Raw genomic sequence first — 24,883 nt, 5'->3', positions numbered from 1 at the left:
TTCATGAGGACATGAGACAGCAGCCACACATTACGGTACTGAGAGAGGAGTCACTGAGTTAATTTTGCTGTCCAATTAACACCAAGGGAAGTCATTACTGTACAGCTCATGGCTCTCTGTCCCAACACGTTGTTGCCCAGGGCCCAGGGAGGTGAGCAGAGCCCTTTGTAGCGGCTCTGGTGGGGCTGGAGGCACCTTCAAGCGGCTGGAAAGGGGTGAAGAGGGCTGTTCTCTCGCCCATCGCCCTGTGGGGTGCACCCAGCAGCAGCTCAGCTCTGCTGTGTCGGTGCTGGTGTCGGCAAGGGCAGGTTCCCCGCCGGCCCCCCGGCTCTGGCAGCTCGCGGGGCTCCTGCCTGCCCGCAGCCCCGAGGGGACGGGGATGGGGGCCAGCATCCCGGACAAAAGAGATGGATTATTCGGTACAAGCATACCCCCTGCCGACGAGCTGGGAAAACACAGCTCCCCGGACACCTTCCCCCCCCCTCCAAAAAAACCCACCCAGCTACAACCACGGGATAGAACCAAGGCGGGCCGGGACATCCCCGAGGTGAAGACTGGAGACTGGAGAGGGGCCGGGAGCCCCAAGGAGTTGGAGACGGGAGTCGCTCGCAACACGAGTGAACATCTGCCCACCCCCATCTCACCAGGCCCGGCAGTAGCAAGTTTTTTCCACAGGAGGTGTGCGGTTTCCAGCCTTTCCCGCCTGGCCCCTCCGCGCAGCACCGGGGGCCCCCAAGAGCCCCCCCAGCCCCGCAGGCGGGAGGCGTCGACGGTGTCGTGCCCGGGGCATCCCCGGGACTGTTTTTTCCGGTGTTTGGGGCTGGTTTGCGCTTCTCCCTCCAGTGTTTGCTTTTTTGTTTGTTTTCTTTCTTCGTTGGTTGGGTTTTTTTTGTTTGTTTTTGGTGTTTTTTTTTTTTTTGGGGGGGGGGGGTGGGGGGGGGTTTTTTTTAATTCTTCTCCCCCCTGCCTGGCCCCCCCCGCCTCCTCCTCCGCAGCGCTGCCCGCAACACCAATCCGGGCCCTGCGGGGCAGGGGGACCCCGGCTGCGGCTTTAAAAGCGGAGCCCTTTGTGCGCCGGGCTCTGGACCGGGATGTGCCGTGCCGGGATGTACCGTGCCGGGATGTGCCGTGCCGTGCCGGGATGTGCCGCGCCGTGCCGGGATGTGCCGCGCCGTGCCGGGATGTGCCGTGCCGACGGCAGCCTCCACCGCCGCCGGGAAGAGCCTTGGACCACGCCGCATCGGCAGCCCCGGGACCCGAGCATCCCCCTCGGCAGGTATTTTATCCCCCTCCCCTGCACCCCAATAAAGGTGTGGCAGGCCCGGTCGCCGTTTTGCCGGGTCTGGGGTGGTTGGCTTTTATTATTTATTTACTTTTTTTCCCTCCCTCGCACCCGCTGGTTCGGGATGGTGGGGCTGGGGGTGTTGCGCTGGTGGCACTTAGGCAGAGCAGGCTGGGGTGAGGGGGGCTGCTGGTGGAGCCGGGGTGCTGCCCACTGGTGGAGATGTCGGGGCTCGTTGGGGACAGCTCGGTGTCACAGGCGGCTTGAGGGTGTGGGGTGAGCACAGAGCAGCTCGCTGGAGTCTGTCTGTTATTGTAGGGCATCTCGAGGGGGTGGGATCAGTGCTGTGGGTTGCTGCTGCCCCGGGCTGGGGTATGCCCCGGTATGGGCACATTCAGGCTGTCCCAGTGCCCATGGGCAGACCTCTCCGAAAACCTTTGACGTTTGGCCCTGAACAGACCTACAGCCCAGGTACCAGCTTTAGGGGGACTCTAACCTGGCCTGGGGTGTCCCTGCAGCTGCCCTGTCACCAGACAGTACCACGAGCAGTGGCTCCGGGAGCAGCTGCAGCCCTGCTCCATGCTCCGCCAGCCCTGCTGCAGTGGGACCTGCCTACAGCCCTCCAGGCCCCAGCTCAGCCCTGCCCCACCTTGGCATTTTGGCCACAGCCCTGCTGCACTCCCAGACTGTGCCATGTCCTTGGAAGCAGAAAAGCTCCCTCCTGACCTGAGCAGTGACGGCTGGAGCCAGCCAACAGCATCACGGATGCTGGATCTCAGCTGTCACTTCTCCTCCTTGTCCCTGATTCCCTGACCCCTGCTCTGGGCTTGGAGGGGACATGCTAGTGACTCTGGCTGGAGCTGGGAGACAGGAGAGGGGTCAGATATGCAGTGTTTAGCCGTCCTACCTGGGTGTGCTCTTTGCTCCTGGTGGGTTCCCACGAGTGCTGGGGAAGCGTCAGGCTTGACTGGGAAGCACAAGAGGCCTCAACCTTTGCACTGTGGGAAGTCACCCAGCGAACCGTTGGTGAACTTGGATGCCAGAGCGGCGCTTCTGTGCCAAAGCCACCGGCCTTGTGTGAGCAGAGGATGGAGGAGACATCGGTCACAGCCACCCCACAGAGCCACCTTCTCTCATCCCTGTTGACAGAGGGATGCAGCTGCCCTGAGTGCTGGCTGGAGCGCGGCTGAGCACCCACGCAGTGCAAGGCACCCCAGCTGGGCTTGCAGTCCCCCATGGCACTGGGGATGGGGATGAGCCCTGGCTGGGGACCAAGGGCAGGCTCTTGCCAGCCCCCAAGTGCAGGGAGCCGTTGGTGCGGCTGTTTGCATGAGCAAGAGCGAGAGCTGGGGCTGACCACAGGAACCTGCAGCTGCTGCGGGGGGCCCGGCTGCCACAGGGGTCCCTGTGGCCCCAGGGAGCAGCTCAGGGGCTGTTATGCAAATTTAGAGGAGCCAGGAAACCAGTCAGAGGGCAGAGGAGTCTGAATTTCTCTGCTCTCCTCTGAGTCACCAGGGCTGACTTCCCTGCCTCTGAGATGCTGTGGATGCTCAACACATCCCACGTCGAGAGCCTTGGCTGGGGTCCTTCCAGCATGGCACCACTCTGGCACTTGGGCACAGGCTGGTCCTTGACCCTGTGGCTGGGCAGGGCTGGGCAATGAGTGTCTCCCTGCTCCCAGGCTTGCTCCCCTGGTATGGCACAGCTTCACAGTCTCCACACTGGCTCTGCGTCCTCTGCCACCACATCCAGGACCTACAGCTGTTCTGGGAAGGGGCTGGGTCCAATGTGGGATGGTGACTGGCTGGGCAGCTGGTGATGGGACAGAATGGGTGCAGTTTTGGGAAAGAACCAATTCTGGCTGTTCTCAGCTCAGCCTCTGTTCCTGGGGTCCTTCCATACATGGCTTTATAACTGCCTCAAGGGACAGTAGAACTGCTACAGGGCCCTGATGGAGGGGACTCCATTGTAGCTGGAAAAGAGGCACTGTGGCTGCAAGCATGAAACATCCAAGGATTTGGCCCTGGTATGGTTTCTTGAAAATCATCCTGGTTTCTTCCTTTTGGCACATCCCTGGGGTACTGGGGGTTAGCAGTGGGTTTGGGGACACTGCCATCCCCCAGGAGGGCAGGGTCTGGTTCCCTCTGCTCTGTCCCAGGACAGTCCTCTTGCACAGTGTCCTTTGTCACAACCCCTTTGACAGCTGCAGGGATGATGTCCTTGCCTGCCCAGGCTTGCCAGAGAAACCCCACAGCCCCACACATCCCCAGGTACCATCACAGCAGCACTGCCACGCTCTGCCCTGCTGTTTGCACCCTGGTGACCCAAGCGATGGGCACAGGCGGTGTCTGTCCCCTGGGAATCAGATACTGGGGACCCTGTGATTTCACATGGCAGTGGCCAGGCTGGAGGCACCTGCCTCCTGTCAGATACAAAAGGCATTGCTTGGCCTGCCACAAAGGAGGAATGTGTATGTTTGAGCAAGAGAGGCCAGCACCCACAGCAGAGCACACCCAGGCTTCTGCCACTTCCTCGCCCCACGGGAAGGACACGGTGGCCCAGCTCTGAGGGATGGCCACCACCAAGCACATCACCCTGGTGTGGCCAGCTGGGCAGCATCCCTCCTTCCTGCAGACCAAGCCACAGGTGAGTACGTGGGATGTCACCTGCCTAACACAGAAGAGCAGGACCCAGACCTCAGAGCAGCCTCTGGTATGTTGGAAGGGGACAAGTCCAGCTGCAACCTGGCCTGGCATGGGGAAGAAAATTAGTCACGGCAGCTGAAGGGCTCCATTGCCACATCTATGCCCCAGTGCCTGCTGGAAGTGTCCTGACAGGCAGATTTCCTCTGGCACAAGCAAAGCACCAGGGGGTAAATACCCTTGTGCCAGGAAGAGGGACATCCCAGCAGGATAGGGTGTTCACAGTCCCCAGCCTCTTCTCTGCAGGAGAAATCCCCCGAAATGATCCTGAAAGCACCTTTAGGTGACAGGCCAGGTGCTACATGGCTCTGTGACAGCGCCACAGACTGGCAAAACGTGTTGCTCCAGTGGGACACAGTGACTGTTTCTGATGCCCTGACGTGGGGTGCACAGGATGAGTCCCCGTGCTACTCTCTGGGCTCAGGCTCCTGCTGCCACCATTTGTCCCTGTGCCCTCCTTCCCAGTCACCTTCCCATGCTGCAGGGAGGCAGAGCACAGCTGAAAATACACCCAATGCATCCCCCCTTCCTGCCTGTTTGCTTCCTCCCCTCCTGGCCTTGCCTTTCAGTGTGGCTTCCTAAGAAAACAAAGGTCACACTGCCACGCTTTGCCTACACACACACACACACACACACACACACGTGTGTGTGTGCAGCTGGCGCCCTTCTAATAAACTTTGACCACATTTCCATCCCTGTGGACAGGGGGGCGGCAATCTGCAAACATGCTGAGGTCAACAAGGCTGGCAAAAATGAGCAGCTAGGGAGGGAGAGAGAGGGTTTCCTTTCCTCCAGCACAGGGGCGGGCTGCTCCACAGCTCAACCCCTTTTTACACAGTGGAAAAGCCACATATGGCACACCCAACACACCCCACCTGCAGGAAGGGCTTTGATCTGGGTTCACACCTAAGCAATCGTGCTGTGGGAGCTCTCTGGGACTGATGGCATGACTGCCAGGCTGCCCACCTGAGCTGAGCCCTGACAGACTCATTCCACAGTTTTGGGGCTCTGAAGCCTGTGCTGATGTCACAGCCTGAACCCCTGTCAGCCCCAGCCTCCACTCCACATACCCCAGAAATGCTGCTGCAGGAAGCCAAGCTCCAACAACCCAGAGGCAGCGAGCTGCCACCAAATGTGCTCATCCCACAGCTCCCCTGCTCCATCTTCCCTCCAAAAAAGCCACAACTGCCCAAAACCCACAGAAAAATCCATGGGTTGGTATTCAGGTTGAAAGCACAGGGGCTGCAGTGACTTATCTGACATAGTTTTTCAGAAACTTCCCCTCTGGACTTGGTGTTATCGCAGTGTTTCTGTTTCCTCTCAGCAGTGGGGTGCCAGTGGGGACGGGGACTCCAGTCCACACCACACTCAGCAGAGCTTGGGGCAACACTGGGGACAAGTGGGTAACTCACAGTGCCCTGTGGGACACTCTTCCTTCACTTCATTCAGGCTAAAAAGTAGTTTAATAATTACAATACACTTTGGAAAGAACTTCAGGTTGAGCAGGCAAGGACAAAACTCTCCCAGCCTCCATGGCAATGGTGAGTCTGGGAGCTCAAAGCACCCTCACTGCTCGGTGAAGGTGTGACTCCTGGGGATGGCTCAGGACAAGTGCCCCTTGCTGTCCTCAAGCTGCAGCGGCTGCTCCAGGGAGACACTCAATGGGGGCCCCTTCCTGGGATGTGACTCCTCTGGGGCTGTGCCCCTTGCTCCTGGGAGAGCAAGGACTGCTGGGCACAGGGAGACAGGGCAGCCACGTACTGAGCTCCAGCCTCCCCAAACACACCACTCCATGGTGCAGGCGGCTGCCACATGGCCCCATGGCACAGCTGCCATGAGTGCTGCCCGCAGCAGCCACCCGGCACGAGCCAGCCGTCCCTCCGCCCTTCCCTACTGTCACTCTGGCTCCAAATGGGGTTTTATTGCATCCTGTTTTGCAACGGCAGTGGGGGTGGGCCCATGGCTGGGCTCTGGCAGGTCATGTCCCCTCAGCCCCAGCAGGGTGGGCTGAGCTGGGGTGGGGGGTGGCTTCAGCTCTGCCCACTCCCAGTTTTGGCTGCTGACCGTTAACACTGCCTTTTTTTTTTTTTTTTTTTTTAATGCTCAGTATCACCAGGACGTGGTTTATTCCCAGGAAGGAAGCCAGGCAAAAGCACGCTATTAAAATGTTCCGATGGCCTTTGCAGCGGGAAGCCCTCAGGCTCTGCCAAGCAGATGCCTGAAATTAGGGTAGGGGGAAGCAAGGAAGTGGCCTTTGAGCACCATGAGGCTGCCCCAGTGCCCCCCATCACCTCCTTCCCCATTCCCTTCACCCTGGCGGCGTGCTTCCCTGGGGAGCTTGGTGCCCCCTCCCCCCGTAGTGTGAAGGCAGGAAGGGGCAGTTGAGTTATCGCCTGTGCCGGGGGGGCTGAGGGCGGGCGCTGCGCTGGCTCCCAGCCCAGCGGCAATTACTCCAGCGGCATCGTGTGCAGCGATGATGCCACGCTGCAGGAATGGCAGGGGTGGCTCGCCTCTGCTCCTGGGGCTCCTGCAAACCGCCAGACTGGGACGGGGCTCATCCAGCCGTGCCCTGCATCCGCTCCTCCCAGACCTCGTGGGGGGTCCCAAATCTTCCTGGCCGTGCCCCCCAGCCTGGTGCTGCTCTGGATGCTTCCCCTCCCGGCTGCAAACAGGGAACTTCTACCTTGCAGTAAGCAATTTTGTGGGGCACATTCCTATGACCTGGTGTTCCAGTCCCCTCCGTGCTTTGGGCTCATGAGCAGGACTCAGGCTCTCATTTTGACCTCACACAGCATATTCCTGGTCTTCACGGTCACTTGAAAATGGACGTGAAGGCAAAAAGAAAATGAGCACCTTGAGCTGGTGCTTTCTCCCAGGGGTTTGAAGACAGCTATGGTGATGGGACCTGGTGTGGCACTTTCTGGCTTCTCCTCAACCAGAATTCACTTCTCTTTCTCACAGTATTTGTTTCTCTCTGAAAAATACCCCTGCTGCCACTGTCACCCTGTGGCAGCCAGGAAGCAGAATACAGTCCCTGCCCCACTGCAAGAGCTGCTTCTTTCTACTTCCCTCACTCTGTCCTGCCTCAGTGATGCCCTGGGCTCCTAGGTGCCCTGGTGGATACTGGGATTGTGGCTTTTGGTGAGGTTCCTGCTCTCACAGCCTGGGCTGCTGGCTCAGGCTCCCAAAGCTGTGATGCTCACACATCTTCCTCCATGCACAGTCACCTGCTCCCTGTTTCTCCAGTCTTGGCTCTGGGTCAGGGTTTGCTGCGCCTCTGCTTCACGGAAAGGACCTCAAGCCCCCGCACTTGTCTAGTGCTCAGGACTAACTTCCCAAATAATATTTATTTCCTTGCAGACCCCCATTAGCTCTGCTACCTGTGCCTGCTGGCCATCCCACAGGATCTCTGCATGGGGACAGCCACCCACCATCCAACCTGCTCCCGCTGCAGCACACAGGGGGCTCCCACTGCCCTTGTGTGACCTTGTTTGGGGCCTGATGGGCATTAATCCAAGCTCAACAGGCAACTGGGTGAACATGCCAGCTGGTACTTGAGGGGTAAAGGAAAATGCAGGTAGGGAAGAGGGAGCCGCTGCTGGACACATTCAAACCTGGGGGAGAGATGCAGGGAGAGCTGAGCCCTGCATTGCAGCAGGAGGATTCATGGGAGAGCAGCTGGCGGGGGGCAAGGTGACCCTGGTCCCCAGGGCCACTACTTGTCCATGTGCTGGGGGATGTGGCTCTCCTCTCCTCTGCTCCCAGCTGTTTCTGCAGGAGGCTGGCAGACAGCATCCACCCAGAAACATCCCATCAACACAGGGCACGGGCAGGCCAGCGGGTTCATTGCGATGCTGAGCTCCTTCCCAGGGAGGGGATGGAGAACAGAACTGAATATTTAATGCCAGCAAAGTGCTTTGACGCTGGTGGCTGGAAGGCGCCAGGGAGGGGATGGGAGCCGTGATCAGAGTACTGCTCACCACAGGCCGCTCATGCAGGGCAGGGTGGCACCAGTGCACCCGCTGTGTCCTCTGCCTGGGTGTTCTGGACCCTCAGCTTATGAAGGCGTGGATCACCAGCTCTGCTTGGCACCCAGCAAGAGCACTGTGGCACAGAGGAGTGGGGGCACAGCAGGGGCTGGGGGCTCTTGTATGCAAAAGTGCAGGCTGTGGGGTGAAGGATGGCACCAGGTGCTGGCTCCACCCCATTTGCAGGTGAGCTGTGCCCTGCACCTCTGCTTGGATTGGTTTCTCCTTGAAGGTACGTGGAATGGGGGGCAATACAAGCCCTATGGGGGGGGGAGATGTTTTGACTGCATCCAGCTTAACGAATGAGTGGTGCCCAAAGCCAGGGAGTGTTGGGAACAACTGGTGTTTAGTGGGAGGCAAAAGAAACATGGCTGTCATTGCCAGGACAAGACAAACCTGGAAGCAGGGACAGAATAAAAACCAGGCGGAATATGAGGGAAGGAGCTGGGAACAGTTGTCTGTAGCAGGGCTTCAGGAGGCAGGATGAGGCTCTTGTAGGGGTTACCCAGGCCATGGTAGGGAGGGATGGGCAGGGACAGGGAATAGCATCCCACCCGCCTCCTGCATTCCCAGCCTGCTGCACACCCTCCAGTGCACCGCTCCCTCATTTACTCCTTCCTGGAGCAGCTGGGGCCATGCCTGCAGGCACGAGGGGACAGGAAGGAGCGGTGGGGACCCCAGGCTCCCCTCCAAGCCCTGGTGCTGGTTTCAGTGTGATCAGCAACAGGGAAAACAGCTGGGACCTGGCTGTTGGAGAAAGGAAAAAGAGGAAGACCAGGAACACTCTGCCTGTGGACCCCAATGCCAGGGCCCATGGGGGAACTGGGCCAGCCTGCCCATGGGCTGGGTCTGCAACTCCACCGTGCACCTTCCCCTCTGGACAGGGCCACTGCACCAACACTGGCTGCCCCCTAAAACAGTGCCCCCCGCTGGTTGCCCCCGGGCAGGGGAATAGGGCTGCTGTCCTGGGGAGGCTGTGGGGGACAGCCTTTGTAGTGCTCCAAACCATGCCTGGGTGTCCTTGTATCAGCTGCTTCCTCTTGAGGGGGCACACACACAGAGAACTCTGCACACTCTTCTCTGCGCCCTCACACTGATTCCGTGCTCACACACTGGGGAAGAAATGGGGGCCACAGCCTGGATACACAGTGTGGGGGCCAGATGTGTGTGCCCCCACACGCACACCAACACACACGTCCCCCAAGCCACACACAGACTCCCACGTACACCCTCCCCTGATGCTCAAGTGCACACATGTGCACACTCACACGCTCCTGCTGTCACTCTGTCGCAGCCTGGCACACACATGCACGCAGTGCCATGCAAGCACACACGGTGCCATGTGTGCAAAGACACACGTGCAGTGCCACACACGAGCACACGGCTGTGAGTGCCAGCTGTCGTGTCACCGGCCACCCACACACCCGTCACAAGTGCACATGCTCTCCCCGGAGTGCCATCACACGTGCACGGGCTGTCACACGACTCATGCACACACATGGCCACGCACGCACACACCTGTGCACACGCAGCACCTCTCCGCGCTTCCCCTGCACACATCCCTGGGCAGGATGGGACCCGGGGGGGGTGGGACGTGCTGCTTCCACCGGGCTGAGACCGGACCAAACTCATCACCCGTGGACTCCAGCGAGGCCTGAAATAAGGCGCTCCTCACACACAGCCCCGTGGGGCGGGGGGTGCCCGTGGGGCGGGGGGAGCAGGGGACCGGCATGCCCCGTCCGCGGGGCAGGGGCGGATGGGGGCCCTTTGTTCCTCCCGGTCCTCCATGATATGGAGAGGGCGCGGGCGAAGCCGGCGCTGCGAAATGGCGGCCGGGGGGGCGGGATCAGGGGAGGAGGAGGAGGAGGAGGAATGGGAAGGCCGGGTGCCCTCCCCGCGCACGGCGCCGCGCACACAAAAGGCTGCAGGGAAAACACGGAGGGTAGCGGGGGTTGCGGAGCGGCCTCGCCGAGCGCCCCTTGGGCGCCCTTTTACAGCGAGGCTCTGCGTGTGACCCGCACACGCGTGGGGGGTCCCAGTGCCCCGCACCGCATCCCCGTGCCCGCGGGGCCGTCCCACTTTTTGGGGGGCATCGGGGGTGCGCCTGGTGCCGGCGCGTCGAGGCGGCACGGCTGGGCTCGGCTCGGTTCAGCACAGCATAGTTCGGCCACCGGGGCTCCCGCTCCTGCGTGTCGTGGGCTCTCCCGGGACGCAGCCGCGCTCCGGCGGGCAGGAACACGCGGTGAGTCCGGGCACAGGGGCGGCTTTGTGCCGGGCTCTTTGTCTGAAAGGGGGACATGGCCAAAATGAGCCACCCCACGGCTGGCGCCCCCTGGGCGAGGAGCCCCCTCCCAACCCCGGGTCAGGAGGACGCGGGGCGCTGCCGCGCCTGATGTCTTTGCCTTTTGGGATGGGGCCGTTCTTGGGACAGAGGCAGGCGGTGGGGAGTGGACCCGCCTGGGTCTCCTAGCAGGTCTGGGCTCCTCGGCAGGTCGAGCCGGTTTGGAGGAGCTGCGGGACCAGGGAGGCTGGTGGGCGGTCCCGAGCCTCACGCCCGGCCCGATGGCGGCTCCGTGGGGCACGGAGCACCCACAGCAGGCAGCTGGTGGGGCTACTGGGAGCGACCCACGCACGTGGGGCAGACGGGCGGGCGGTGTGGGGACAGAAGCCCATAGAACTGGGAGGGGAATGAACCAGAAACTGCGGCTGCCACCCCCACTTAATAGTCCCCTTCATCTCTGCTGCGCTCTCGCGTGGCAAGTTTTTTCAGGTCTCAGCCTCGTGGTAGTGAGATGGGGGCGGGCTGCAGCCCCTACCCACACCTGCGGGTGTGAGTCGAGCGTTGCTGCTCTGGGCAGGTTTGGAGTCACTGCAGGCTGGGGTCCACTGACAACCAAAAAATGCTACATGTGGCTAAGCCACTGTCAGTGTTGGACAATATAGGAGAGGGATGCTGCCCACCCACCCGAACCATGTACAGACCCCGCAGCTTCCCCAAGCTCTGCCTACTTCCCTGCCAGAAGGGCACCCCCTGCAGCAAAGTCCTCTCCTCCAGTGCCACCAAGGTGCTGATCCACCACCCTGATCATCTCTGAGAGAGTTGGCATAGGCAGGTGTCACCATGGCTGTCACTCTTCCCTGGCTGTGGTGGGGGGCTCTGCCTGGCTGGAGAGTCCAAGCACCCATGGGCAATGTTATCACCCCACAGAGGGTATGTCCCCCCGTGAACCTCCCCGTGTCCCTGCGCAGGGTGCCGGTTTGTGTCCGCAAGAGGTGACATGGAGGCAGGGCACCATCTGGTGGTGCCTGGGCACAGCACACACCAGCCCACACGCGTTCTGCCCACCCACGTGCTCCCTCGCCCGCTCACAGCGAGGCCCCCCCCGTGCTTGTGTGCACACGTGTGTGCACCCCACTGCCCATAACACGTGTGTGTGTGCACACACGTGCACTGAACACACACACACACATGTGACCCCAAGTGTAGACGCACACCTCCGTGTTTGCACGTGTGCTCACCCACGCGCGGGTGTGCAGAGCTGCAGGTGGGTGCACAGGAGCCCTTGGCAGCACACACGGGCACGGGGTGAGCGCCAGGCTTGGTGGGACAGCTGGACCCACGTGTGGGGCATGTGTGTGAGCACACCCACACACGTGGGCGATGGTGTGTGCACGTAGGTGAGTGGTGCTGCGTTCTCCCACTTTCAGCCAGACAAGCAGCACCGAAAGGGTGAGCACATGTGCACAGCATTCCTGTCAAATTCCCTGTCCACCAAATTCCCTGCCCCTCCAGGGGAGCAGAGCTGGACTGGGCTTTTATTTCTACCCTTCTTTGAGCCATGGGGGTCATTTTCAGCTCTGCCATAGCTTCCCTTGGAGGACCTTGGGCATGTCATTTAACTGTTTCTGCTTACACAGGGCAAGGGCTGGGGTGACACAGGTATGGGACATCGCAGTGCTGGGGAGGCAACCATGGGGAACGAGGACAGGGCATTTCCCAGGACTCTCGAGCCTGCCAAGGCAGGCAGCCACTCTCCAAGGGCTGTGTGTGGCTGCAGAGGTTTGGCTGCCAGCCTGGCTCACACAACTGGAGACGGAAGTGCTAAATTTAAAGGTGGGGGGGTTGCTGAGTGAGGTTGGCTGGCACAGGGCTTCTCTCTGGCCGCCTGCACGGGAGGCATGAGGCACGGGCATGTTTTCGGCCGCTGCACCCCTTCTTTCACTGGGGGCTTGGAGGCCTGGCAGGGAGAAGTGCCTGTTTCATCAGTGGAAAATGAGGCTGAAGACTGAGCTTGAGCAGTGCCATGTGCCCCAGCAGGGTCAGCCCTTCCTCTGCATAGCCCCAACCTGTTCACAGCAAGCACCCTCAGATCCCTGCACTGTGTAGCAATTGTACTGCTCCCACCCAGCTACACTTACACCCAGACAGGCATGTGTGCGCACACAGCTGGGCACACACAGCTGGACACATGCTCCTCCAAACCTCCCACGCGGGGCCAGCCCCCCTCGGATCCCAGGCACTGGGTACACCATGCACCCTGCAGCCCCAGTCCTTCATCCCCACACCATTTTTGGGTAATAAAAGTACTCTTTGAGGGTGTTTACAACTTTTATTTAAAAATCCCTTTCCAAGATAATTTTCAAGGCTGTGAGCCAGGCACAAAGAGTGTGTGCACTCTTGCAGGCAGGGTGGGGAGTTAAGAAAACCCAGGGCGTAAAGTGGAGGATACATTGGGTCCTGAAAACCACCTTCAGCTGCACTGGCCTCCAAAGCCAGGAAGCCCTGAGGGCAGTGGGAGCACCCACATTTTGGGGAACAGCGGGGCACTGAGCATCTGTATGCACTAGGACAGCTACGTAGGTGCTCCCACCCCAGCTTCCCCACCAGACCCAGGATGCAGCAGACGCCGAGCAGGCTTGAAGTTCTCTAAAATGAAAATAGAAAAAAGGCCTGGGACACCATCCAGAACTGCTTAGTGTTAATTAATTCATACCCGTGACGTGATCTGCCCTCAGCCCCAGAACATCCCAACATAGTCACGGTCGCAGCAGCCCGCCCCAGTCAGCCTGCTGGCCACAGCCTTATTTTAGGGAAGAGATGATGCAGCTGCTCTCCTGGCCCTTGAACACCCGTGGGTGCTGGGAGTTTTGGGATGTGGGTGGTGGAGGGAGGGCAGACATGCCAGTGTGCACAGCCCAACTATGGGGCTGCAGCCCAACTTGCCCTGTGGCAGCCTGCCAGCTCCCCAGAAACCATCCCAAAAACCCACGGGGGATGGAACAGCACAGCAGAGGGACACCACCCTTGGGAGGTGGGAGAGGGTCCCACTCATTCCTTGTTCCCCCCATAAGATGAGATGAGGGCATCAACATGCTGGGTCTGGCAGCTTCACTGACACCTCCCTAGAGGGCTAAGCAGAGCTGCCTCATTTCCCCATGTCCTACCATCACTGTCACCCCAGAACCCCCTTCCCCTGCTCATACACCCCATTGTCCTTCAATGGGATGAGGGGGCCAGGTGCAGCACCCCAGACTGGCCCTTGGCAAGGGAAATCAGAGCTGCTCTTTCTGCCTTTGCTTGCTCCTGTTCAGCTGTTTTTATCCCTGGGGGCTGGGGGCGAGGGCTGGGGCGGGTCATATTAGCAAACTGGACACCACTCAGAGTCTGCCTCTCTGCACTGGGGTCATGCCAAAGTCGTGGAATTGGGAACAGCGATGTCACCCTGCAGAGTTTTCTCCATAAATTCCCAGCTGTTAAAGTTGGGATGGGGGACACTGAAGTCAAGCCCAAGCCTGGCCCTGGGACAGACAATAACCCATAAGCAAGAGCAAGGCTGGCTTGGGGGCACCAGCTACTGCTTTTGGGCCAGGGGGTGGGCGGGACGGGGGGGGGAGGCAAGGGCGAGGGGAGCAGGCAGTGCCGTGACTCAGCCGGGGGTGGCAGCGGGTGAGGTGTTTGTGTTTAGTTTCTAGCGTTACGGTTTCCACAGCACCGGGAAGCAGCCCCGGGGGCCTTGGGGGGCCCGGCGACATGGAGGGTGGGATGGGGCAGCAGCGGGACCGGAGAAGCCGCTCTGTCGCTAATGCCACAACAGCTAAAAATACTGTGGGCTATTGTCAGCGGCAACAAAGCTGCTGCCGTATTTTTAGTATTATCTTAGTCTCCATCAGCTCTGCTGCCCTCCCGGGAAGTGCTGTGCCCACTCCACCCAGGCACTGCCCTCTGGAGAGCTGGAGGGGCCTTCCACCTGCCCCTGGGCACTGCTGCTGTGCCTCAGTTTCCCTCCTGCTCACTGTGATATGGTGCCACCCTCTATCCCACTGCTGTCATCCAAGTTCTTCCACCCCACAAACGGCCCAGAGCTGCAACACTTATCCCCTGCCCATCCACAGCATGTCCTGCTCCTAACGAGTACTGGGGGATGCATGGCTCACAGGGCAGCCGTCTCCATCCGGGCAGCTCCAGTCCAGCCCAGGCAGCTGGAAAGGCAGGGCAGAGACTGGATGCAATGAGTTGGCCAAGTGTCACCAGGAGACTGGTGACAGTCCCTCCTCCCTGCCGGGGCACCAGCCCTCCTCCTCGGCTCATTCCAGCAGGCAAAGCCAACAAGGCTGTTAAGCCCGGTCCAGCCGCGCTCAGCAGGGAGCTGTCATTGCTAGCCCTGGGTGAAACGAGTTGGCGTGGTCTCAGCACAGCAACTGGGCAGCCAGGGAGGGCTGTGCCAGGCTGTGCAGGCACTGCCAGCAGCTGGGCACTGCCCCAGCCCCAAAGCACTAGGATAACACTGGATTTGTGCAGATTTCCCCACGAAAACAGGGAGGGAGGGGGGTTTAACTTGCCTTTTCCCTGCCAGAGCAGCTCGTGTTTCCATCCTTCTGGCGAGTTCTCCCTTCTCCACCATGGAGAGCAGATCAGAATGGCTCACCCAAAGCAGCTTGGGGCAGGGGTGGCAGCAGTGACCCAGAACTGGGCTCGGGAGGGGGGTGGCCGGAGACAGGTTGGATCCGTGGGTGGGCTGTGGCTGCCCATGGGTGCTTTGCCGGGTAGGGGGCACAGCCAAGGCAAGCAATGAGCCCGTCTGGTGGCGCTTGGATTTCACAGAACACAGCCTTTATCTGTGACTGTTGCAGCCCCACTGGGATCCCTCCCCAGCCAGTCGGCTGTGCCCCTCCATCGCCGTGTGAGAAGCTCAGGACCAGGAGACTGCTCTCACAATGGCACCTGGCCATTAATAACCCACCCAAGGCTGAGCAGGAGAGACTGGTCACCCCTTTGCTCTGCTCCTCAAGCACCTCCTGCTCCCCCTGTCCTTGGAACTGTCCCAGCATATCCCTTACTGCACACTGGGAGACCCTTTGGTTTGCACAGGGTGTGGCTCTGCACCTCTGTCCCCTACCCCATGTCCCCCTCGGCATCCCACCCCACTCTCACCTTGGGGTCCTGCTTGATCCAGCTGCAGAGCCCAGGCAACCTCTCCCCACAGCACAGATGGTCGTGGGGGTCCCTATGGCAAGGGGAAAGGGAGGTGAGACCTGCTTCGGGAGGGGCAGGGAGCCCCACTTCTCTGGGGGAAGACACACGGATGGGGCTGTGTCTCTGCTATGGGACTGAATGCTGCTGCTGGGTCATCTGTGGCTGTGTGTGTGTGTGGGTCATTTAAGCCCCTTAAAGGGGAGTCCTGGGGGGCACCCTGCCAGCAGCACCCCTGGAAGCAGGGAGTGAAAGGCGGGTGGAAGAAAGAGGTCTGTTAAGAACAGAGCGGTGCACGTAGGTACAGGGGTAGGCTGGGGAGCAGAGAATGGGAAAACGGGAGACAGCAGTATTTGCAGGGGGGACAGACTTCGTAGGATATTTGGGGCGGAGGGGGGGGAAAGAGCTGCAGCGAAGGGCGGTGTGTGAGACCAGATCCGCCACGGCAACGGGGATTGAGGGGCGGGGGGGGGGATCGGGGTCCTTCCTCAGCCGCAGCCCTGGTCCCCGTTCCCCAGGAGCGGGGCGGGGAGCACGCAGTGCCCCCGGCCGGGCCCCGCGGTGGCGGCCCGGGGGAGCGGGAGGCAGCGGCGCGGGGCGGGGAGAAGCGGAGGAGAGCGGCGGCACCGAGACCGGCTCCGGCGGCCCGGGCACCGCCGTGGGTCGGTACCGGGCGGCCCCGGCTCCGCGGCGGCTCCGGTACCTTCGGGTGGCTCCACGCCCGGGCAGCTCGGCACCGCCGGTACCCCTGGGCGGCTCCGGAATGCCTCGGAGGCTCCGGTACCTCTGGGAGGCTCCGGCACCTCTGGAAGGCTCCGGTGCCCCGTGGCGGCTCCGCACCCCGGCGGCTCCGGTGCCCCGGCTCCGGGCAGAGGCGAAGGAGGCAGCGGCCGCAGCCAGGCAAGCGGGCGGGGGCGGCCGGACCGGAGCTCAGCCCCCCACCCCAGCCCGGTACCGTCACCCGCGCCCCCTCCGAGGGCAACGGGGCACCCAGGGGGTGCAGGCGGGTAAATCCGGGGTGGGCCAGGGGGTATTTGCAACCCCTGTGCCGGGAGCGGGCCGGATCCGGGATTTGCACAGAACAAAGGACCAAGGCGGGTGCGTATGGAAAAGTACCGGCGGGAGGGGAGGGTTATTTGTCTGCAAACGGGGCTGGGGGCGACAGTGCGTGGGGGCAGCGTTCCTCCCCACCCACACGCCCCCCTCTCCGGGCTGGGGGCTGCTCCGAGGTGGGGGCTCTGCAGGGAACAGGGGTCGCAGCCATCCCGACGGGCGAGGGGGTTCTGCTTCCCCAGCCGAGGGTTTCAAGGTACAGAGGAGCTGCAAGATTTGCACAGGGGTCGGGGGGGGACACAGAGTGCCCAGAGTGCAGCAGGAAGGGTTGAATATGTAGGTGGGTGAGGGTGGGGGATGCCATGCGGGGGGGTTGTGGCACTGAATGAGATGGGTTTAGGGGTGTTGCACTTCTAAAGGAGGGTGGGGGGTGGCCTGGAGGCAGATGGGGGATCCGTTGGCCTGGTATTGCCCACTCTCTGTGCTGGTGACAGAAATGCCGCCTGTGCTTGCCCACACGATCCGCCCAGTGCTCCACCAGCCACCGCTGGGCTTTGCACCCCAGTGCCCTTGCCGTGAACCTGGAGATTGGGGGACTCCGGGCAATCGGGTTGTGCTGCGCAGGCACCAAGGCTCGGAGACCGGGAGGGCAGCACTTCCCCTTACGTGATCTCTGCTGCGTGACTGGGTCTTGCTAAAGGAGATATTTATAGCACTGCTCCACTAGCCCGAGGTTTACATGGCCTGGAATGGGGCTGGCAGCTGCTGCCCCCCGCATCCAGAAGCCTCTGGATGCAGCTGAGCCATTTCCCTGGCCAAGCTGAGGTGGGTGGGAGCCCCCAGGGCTGAACAGGCTGCATGGAACATGCTGGGGCATGCTGGCAGACTAGAGGTTCCCGCGTGCTACACTGCCTGCAATGCTGCCTGCAACATGCCTGCAATGCTGCCTGTGTGCTGGGTGGCTTGCAGGGAGGTTGCAGGGATAACCTTTTCCTTTGGCCTCGGCCAAGGGAAAAGGCAGGCTCTGGCAAGGGAGTATGGCACCATGCAAGGATGAAGGACAGGCTGTGTTTTAACTTTGCCAAGAGACACAGATTGGCCAGAACTATTGCAGCCTGTGGGAGAAGGTGAGAGGACAGGCCGGACTTCGTGTCCAGGAGTGTTTCCCACATGCTTTGTCCCTGTTTTTCCAACTGCTACATGTTCCCAGACCCCAGCAAAGGGAAGGGGGAGGCCCGGGAAGTGCCCCGAGTCAATCCATGCTGCTCCGCACTCCGTGTGTGGAGCAGCCTTCTCTTGGGTCCTCTCGGAGCTACCAGCATGTGGTGATGACCAGAGCCGGAGCCATGTTTCCTCTTTGTGTCAGATGGTCCTACAGACATAGTCCTCTCCTGACCAGACATCTGCTCTGCTGATGTCTCTGGGCCCTTCCCTCCCTGGCACAATGCCTCACAGTATGCCGAGACGCCTCCGTGCGTGCCCCAGCTCCTCTCCCAGCCTCGCGATCCGCACGGTTTGCACGTGCCAGCCAGATGCCATTGCTGTGCTGCTGTCACTACCCCATCCTGGACCCCCTCTCCATGTTTTATACCCCCTCCATCCAGAATTGCCAGCACCAGGCCAGCAGCTGTGTTGTGCCCTCCTGCTGTGCTCGCTGGGTGGGTGACATCTGCTCACCCTTGGCTATGGGGGGAGAAGTGGGGCAGGCAGAGGCAGGAGTGGGAGATCAGGGTGAGGGATAAAGCCAGGACTATTTTTATACTGCAAAGTAATTACCAGAGCTTTCCAATCCTTAATCTGCTGAGAGCACCCTGGTGCGATTGGATCCTTCCCCGAGCCTGGCAACAATTCTCCCATCACACATCTCCTGCGTCAAAGCCCCGTAAACTCCCACACTTGGGCTCACACTGGGATACATGTGCTGTGGAGTTGCCGACACATCTTCCCCTCGCCCTCAGCAGCCTGGAAACAGGGATGGGGACCCTGGCTGGGACCCTGCTTTACAGCTGGGAAGGGGATCTTGTCACCAACGGAGCAGGGCAGGATGCAGCCCTGGCCACCTTGCTCAGCTGCTGGATTGGTTCCCAACACTGAACACACTACACCTGTGTTTTCCCCTACAGCTGTCTCCCAGGGGTTTTTGACTGAGATTAGTGGCCCACACAGCACCCTCCAGCACCCATCCAGCTTGGCTTTCCACTGGCACAGCCAGGGTTTGGGGTGCCTCTTTCCAGGCGGCACACAGGGCGGTTCTGGATGGCAGTGCCAAGTCTCGGCTGGCACCTTTCCCGGCCTCTCCCTGTCCTGTTGCTGTGCCAGGGAGTTGCTGAAGAACCTGTTCCATAGCTCCCGCCACAGAGGAGGAAATGACGGGTGATGTTTGCAGCAACACCTCTCATCCCGGGGCTGGGGGACTGCTTCACCGCTGTCTGTGTGCAGCTGGCTCCAGGGTGGAGCACAGGAGCTTGGCTGCCCAGGGATGGAGGTGAGGCCTTGCCTTCCTCCACCCTGTGCCCACCAGCTCTCCAGGACGTCACCCCAAAGCAGAGCTGGGGTTTCAGCCCTCCTCCATGGCGGGGGAGGGGACTTTTTGTGCTACAGTTCCTCCACTCAGGACCCCGTGGAGTTCATAACACCCTTACAAACTATTTGGGAGTGTCCCTTGATCCACTGACCTCCATACATGGCAGCAGGCACAAAGTAAACTTGGCATTGTACAGGATGCGGTGCCCCCACAACACTGCTGTTCCACAGCAGGAGCTGGTGCCTGGGACTGAAGAGGGTGAACTGCCTCCAGGGCATCCCCGGGTGACTCCACCAGTGTCCCTTTCCCCTGCCTGGCAGGAATCCGGCCAACTGGGAAGTCACCCTGGCTGCTGCCCTGCCGGAGCCAATGGCCATAAAAGGCCCTGAAACAGAGAAGCTGGGCGGGGGGCTGGGCTGCTTCTCAAGCTTGAGCGGGATCATCCCATCAACCCACGCAGGTCAGGCTTGCCAGGATGTGGGAATGGGAGGCTGGATGGGGGAGAGCAGCCCCAGCAGCCCAGAATGGGGTCATTGGGGTGGGGCACACTGTGCTACCCTCTACCTCCCCCTGGGAGGGATCCCAGGGGGATTTGTTTGGACCATGCCCCAAAATGCCAGGGATCTGCATTACCTCCCACAAGGAGCTTGGGGGGGGGATAAAGCTGCCTTTTCATCAGCACCTGAGCTGTGGGGTGGCGGGGGCTGGTGGCCCCCTGCCGCCACTCCCCAGACAATGCCTGCCCTTTGTTGGGGTTTTATGCACCCAGCCCCCTTCCCCACGGCCCAGCTGGTGACATTTTACCACCTCCACATTCACATGGGAATTCAAAGGGCACAGATGCACCGTGAAACCACAAAGCACAGCCTCCTCCCCTCACCACTCCCTCTCCCTTGTGCCTCAGCATCCCCAGGGAGGCAGGGCCAGAATGCAGGGAGGGGATGCTTACACTGGGAACCTCCCTCTGGGGCTATTTCAAGGGAGACCTGCCAGCCCTTGGGACTCCATCCTCCTGCCCTTCCCTTACCATCAAGCCCTCCATCCCTCTGTGAGCCCATTGAGGGCCTTCTCCCCATCCCTGCTTCAAGGGGGCTTGGCAAACCAGACACCCACTGATGGGAGATGAAGGGAAGCAGTGTGGGTGCCATTTCCAGGCTGGTGACGCTTGACCTTTTGGAGCTGGAGTGGTGTGGGTGGTACCCACCTCTGCCCTGCAGGCATCCAGCTGCCAGAGCAATGCCAGGCAGGCTGGTGGTGCCAGACCCAGCATTGCCCCAGGCTCCTGGGTGTAGCCAGTCTGTGGGTGTAGCCAGTCTGTGGGAGTAGCTGGGCTGTGGGACACACAGTGGCCTCTGTCCCTTCAGAGAGGTCCCAGTGTGCTGGCATCCAGCTCCTACCCCTTCCCTCCTGCTCCCAGACTTCTGGGGGCTTTCCCTCAAGTATCTGGGCAAATAGCCCAGTTCTTCCCAACCAGTCGTTGCCTCCGCAGGGACCTTGAGAAAACAGCCTGTAAACAGGCAGATGGAGAGCGTGAGTCACAGTGACCGAGAGGGAAACAAATGCATGAGGGGAATTTGCAGCGTGCGTTGGGTCATGGGGATGAATCCAGCCTCTCCCAGTGATGGTGAGTGGCTGGCACGTAGGTGCTCTCCTGCGGAGGCAGCTGTCCCAGGAAGGGGTGATTATCGCACTGACAGGACTATGTCCAGACAAGCTGTAAAACAGGTCCAGCCCTCTTTCCCCACCAAAATCGCCCCCTAACCCTTGCCACTTTCATCCCAAGGGATGAGCAGTCGCTGTCCTGGAAGCAGCTGCATTTCAGCACACAGCACCCTGCCTGTAGAGCCATGCAGATCACTTCCCCGCTGAAAGTCACCCCGCCGTGGTTATTTTTGGCTGGCGGCGGGGCCGGAGGAGCTGGCTCTCTCCCAGCTGCTGCAGCACATCCCGTTTGGAATTACGTCTTGCGTGGTGGGTAGTGCTTGGGTGAACAGGCTGCCTCCAGCATCCCGCTCCCTGCTGCCAAGTACCTGCCAGCTCCCCCGCCCGTGCATAAAGCAAGAGTGCGATCTAGTGGCTAATCCCACCGGGGACTCCGGCAATGCTGGGGATTAACTTCTGCAAAGGCCTCCAGTGACACCAGTCGCCCCTCTGAGCGTCGCCTCACCATCCCAACTCGGGTGGTGAGAGGTTTATCCAGAGTCCAAAAAAGCTGTCCTATTCCCTGGCCTCACTTGAGGTTGGAGCCACATCCAGGGCCGGGAGCCACAGGAGAGGGTGTGCAAGGTCTGGGAGCGTTTGCCGGGGTGAGGGTTGCCTGCAGTGGGTGGGGGGAAGGATGCATCTCCCAGGGATGAAAGGTGCACGCAGGTTTGCTTGCAGGGCAGGAAGCATCTCACTCCAGATGTTTCACCCAGGACACACACTCACCTGGCTGTACCCTAGGAGCACCCAACCTAAATCTTTCCGTGCTTTTCCATCAAAAGCCGGTGCCACCGTGTTCCCCACCGAGTACCAGCTCCGTCCCCTGCCCAGCATGAGGGGGAGCCGGGGCGGGGTTGGTGCCCCCGGGCAGGGGTGGGGTGCGGCTGAGCCATGCGGAGGGTTTTGGGGGTGGGGGATGGTACGTTGCCTCTTTTTGCCCCTCGAGACCCCCGTGGGGTCCGACGGGGGGATCATTTCCATATCTTCCCCTGCAGCCCCCCCACGTCGTTGGCTGCAGCCGGGGGTGACGTCACTAAGATATGCTGATTTATTCACGTTAACCCTTTTCCCGCCGGGCTCGGGCGCTCCCGGCGAGGCGGTGGCTGCGGGTGGGCGGGTAGCCCGCCTCTGACCCGGCCCCTCCGGCCCGGGGTCCCCCCGCCAACGGCCCCTAGCTCCCTCCCTGCCCCGCGGGTTGCCGTGGGAACCTCACCGGGCTCCTGATGTCACCAGGAATGTTGCTACGCGACCGGTCCGCTCGCCCATCCCCGTGTGAGGTCACTGTCGCTATGGCGACGGGCCGGTGAGACGGGGGGGGATGCGGGGCCTCCCCCGGGACCGGAGGGCGGCCCCAGGGGCGGTCCCCCTACGTACCCCCGAGCGGGGGGCGGGCACGAAGGCGAGGAGGGTGGTGTACCCCCTGGGGAACCGCAAAAGCTTCGCATTTAAACAGTGAAAAAAGGAAAATAAAGCTTTTTTTTTTTTTTTTGGCTCGTCCCGAGATATTATTTTTAGAAATCCTGTCGGAAAAGCTGCCTGCATCGGGAACGTCCTCTTGTTCCACGGGAAATGTGCTTCCCCGTGGAAACGGGCAGCAGTGGAGCTGGGCTCCATGGGGAGTGGGCAGGGTGGGCTCGGGGCGGTGGGGCCCACCGAGGGGGCTTGGCCACATCCCGGCGCTGCAGCCCATTTTCCACTGGTTCCAGTCCCCGTGGCTGCTGAAAGGCTGTGGATTTTACATCTCTCCAGCTTGCATTCCTGGTGGAGGCAATTTATTCCTAAACCCTGACATCTGCTCCATGGAAAACAATGGAGCTGCTCCTTCTGAGGCACAAATCCCTGCTCCTGTCCTGCCACTGTTTCTAGGATTGTGGCCAGGCCAGGCACCATCACAGCCAGTGGCTTTGTTCAGCTGGGGTGGCAGCAGGGGACCTGTGAGCATGATTTCTCACTGCCCCTGTTCCCTGAAGACCTGCTCCATCCCTCCACCCTGCCACCCCTGAGCTGCTGCCTGCTCCAGTGATCCCGCTGACCACGAAGCCACAGGGATTAGCAGCTTCCTCTGGAAGGGGATTTAGCCAAAGCTACTTAGAGCTGTGCCAGGCAGGCAGCAGCCAGCTTGGTTGGATAGAGGGAGACGGGGAAAGCTGGGATATGTGGCCTGAGCCCTCCTAAGGATGCTGAGTGGGAAAGGGGTTTCCCAGGGTTAATTAATAGCTGAGCACCTCTTCTTGAAACCTTGGGTTTGGCCAAACCGGGTGTCCTGCAGTGTCTTTCTTTGCTCTGGTGAGCCTTCAGCCTCCATGTTATTTCCTGAGCCTTGTGGAGACCTTTGAGCCAAATGTCTGTCCTGCACAGGAGGGACAGAGAGGACAGAGGGATGGGGAAGGGGCAGACTCCGCTCGCATGGCGCTGCCAGTCGAGATGTAGGAAAAGAGCTGGCAGATGGAGACGGGCAGACGGGGGAGCGTGAGGCTGCACCAAGACGCTGTTTGCTGTGATGGGATCTTGGCTCGCTGCTGCTTAAACAGCTGCTGAGCTTGCTGGGGCTGGGGAGCTGTGGGACTCCAGAGGGAGGAAGGGAGGACATGGGGACAGGGAGCCCCAGTGACTCCCCAGGGAAATGGGCAGCTGCGGAGGGAGTAGGAAAAGGTTTTCTGCTGACGTTAGGGAGATGAGGGGTGTGGCTGGAGCTATGGCTGGGGGGTGGAGCAGGGGGTGGAGGGGCCTCACAGCCCCGTCTGGGACACATGCTGGTCCTGATGGCACAGGGAGCACCATGTGCATTGCTGCTCTGTTGGACCCCTGGACCCACTGCAGAGACCAACAAGGGAAGCTCCTCACCCAGCCTGTGCAAACTTTGCAGCAGGTCAAGCTGAGGGCAGTGGAAAGCCCCGACCCTGCTGAAGCACGTGGGTGAAGGGGCAGCTCCACAAGAGAGACACTGAACAAACCCAGGGCTCCCTGAAGTCCCCGCTGGAGGCCTCATCCTCTATTAATGCACGTTGTCTTTTGGGAGGAGGCTCAGGGGAAAATCTGGCTGCAATGAAGGGAGAGGAAGGATATCCTGTATTCCTTGGGAAGAGTTCAGTGGAGCAGCCAGGGGAATCCTGGCCTGCAGCAGCCAGCCCAGAGCACAGAGCTGCGCTGAGGATGGAGAAGAGCCTGGCTGACCACTGAGAGGTTTGGGGGCTAATCCTGCAGGCACTGAGCCAGCGCAGGATCTGCTGGGACTCTCACATAGCCTGTGGTTTAATCCAGGTGATTTGTAGGCTTGCCATTATTGCAGTCATTAGGGTTCCAAGCCTTCTGTGGTGTCTCCAGCCTGTCTCCCGTTCCTTACCCCAGCTATTGTGAGACAGGACAGTCAAAGCCCTCATCTGCCAGACCCCAAGCAAGGAATCCCATTCTCCAGTGAGCAGGCCCCAGATGCCCTGCCAGCTACGCAAAGACAGGGTCTGCCCCTCTAGCTCCCACTTCCCTGCATCCATCTCCTCCACCTGCTACCTTCCTCCTTCCCAGGGGAGAGGGCTGTGGTTTATCTGGAGGGTGGGGAGGTGGGAGGCTCTGCCCCCACTCAGGGAGCATGTGCTAGGCACGGTGACTCTATGCACACCTGAGCCAGGTGAGGCTTGTAGAGAGGTGACAGAATATGAGACCAGGGGATGATGCAGAGAAACAAGGAACAAGTTTTAGACACCTCCCTTCTGTTTTACACCTGGGGCAAAAGCAGGAGCATCCAAAGCTGAAGGGATGCTGAGAGCAGCTGTTTGCAGGGAGCTGCTGCACAGCTCTTACCCTCAAGTGGAGCACTGCCAAGAAAGCCATCGTATCTCCCAGATGCAGGAATAAACAACTGTAAGGCTCCGAGACAGGGTTCTGCCATGCCACCGCGGCTGGGGACACCGCTCCAGGTCTGGTGCCATCGTGTGGACACCCGACACTTTCACAAACCCCTTGTCCCTTTCCTCGGTGGAGGGGCCGAGCTTGGCAGCGCTGCTTTCCCGGGCTGTCCTGAACACCAGGGGGGGTTATGTCCCACTCCCACTATCCCAAGACTCCCAAAATCTTGCCCTCTGCCTGCATCTTCCCTCAGCCACCGGTGCTGCGCCCTCTCCT

At 60.7% G+C, this 24,883-nt stretch overlaps 1 protein-coding gene across 1 annotated transcript; it reads left to right on the top strand.

Annotated features, from left to right (window-relative positions):
- Positions 1-379: 379 nt before the first annotated feature.
- LOC126636349 (collagen alpha-1(III) chain-like) lies at positions 380-16,868 on the top strand. Its single transcript, XM_050308437.1, has 4 exons — positions 380-812; positions 996-1,276; positions 11,931-11,952; positions 15,976-16,868. Exons 1-4 carry the CDS (start codon positions 380-382, stop codon positions 16,866-16,868), a joined length of 1,629 nt encoding a protein of 542 aa, XP_050164394.1.
- Positions 16,869-24,883: the final 8,015 nt, after the last annotated feature.

Source organism: Myiozetetes cayanensis, unplaced genomic scaffold (genome assembly GCF_022539395.1).
Source record: "Myiozetetes cayanensis isolate MyiCay16 unplaced genomic scaffold, myiCay2020 scf13, whole genome shotgun sequence".
Taxonomy (NCBI): Eukaryota; Metazoa; Chordata; class Aves; order Passeriformes; family Tyrannidae; genus Myiozetetes; species Myiozetetes cayanensis.
Note: the sequence above shows the minus strand (reverse complement) of the source record. Positions and strands in the feature narration are given on the sequence as shown.

Coding starts and splice junctions, on each gene's coding strand:
- LOC126636349 (XM_050308437.1), top strand. CDS start 380: ATGGGGGCCAGCATCCCGGACAAAAGAGATGGATTATTCGGTACAAGC. Junction 1,277..11,930: donor CCGAGCATCCCCCTCGGCAG/GTATTTTATCCC, acceptor CTGCTTACACAG/GGCAAGGGCTGGGGTGACAC. Junction 11,953..15,975: donor CAAGGGCTGGGGTGACACAG/GTATGGGACATC, acceptor GTCCTTCCTCAG/CCGCAGCCCTGGTCCCCGTT.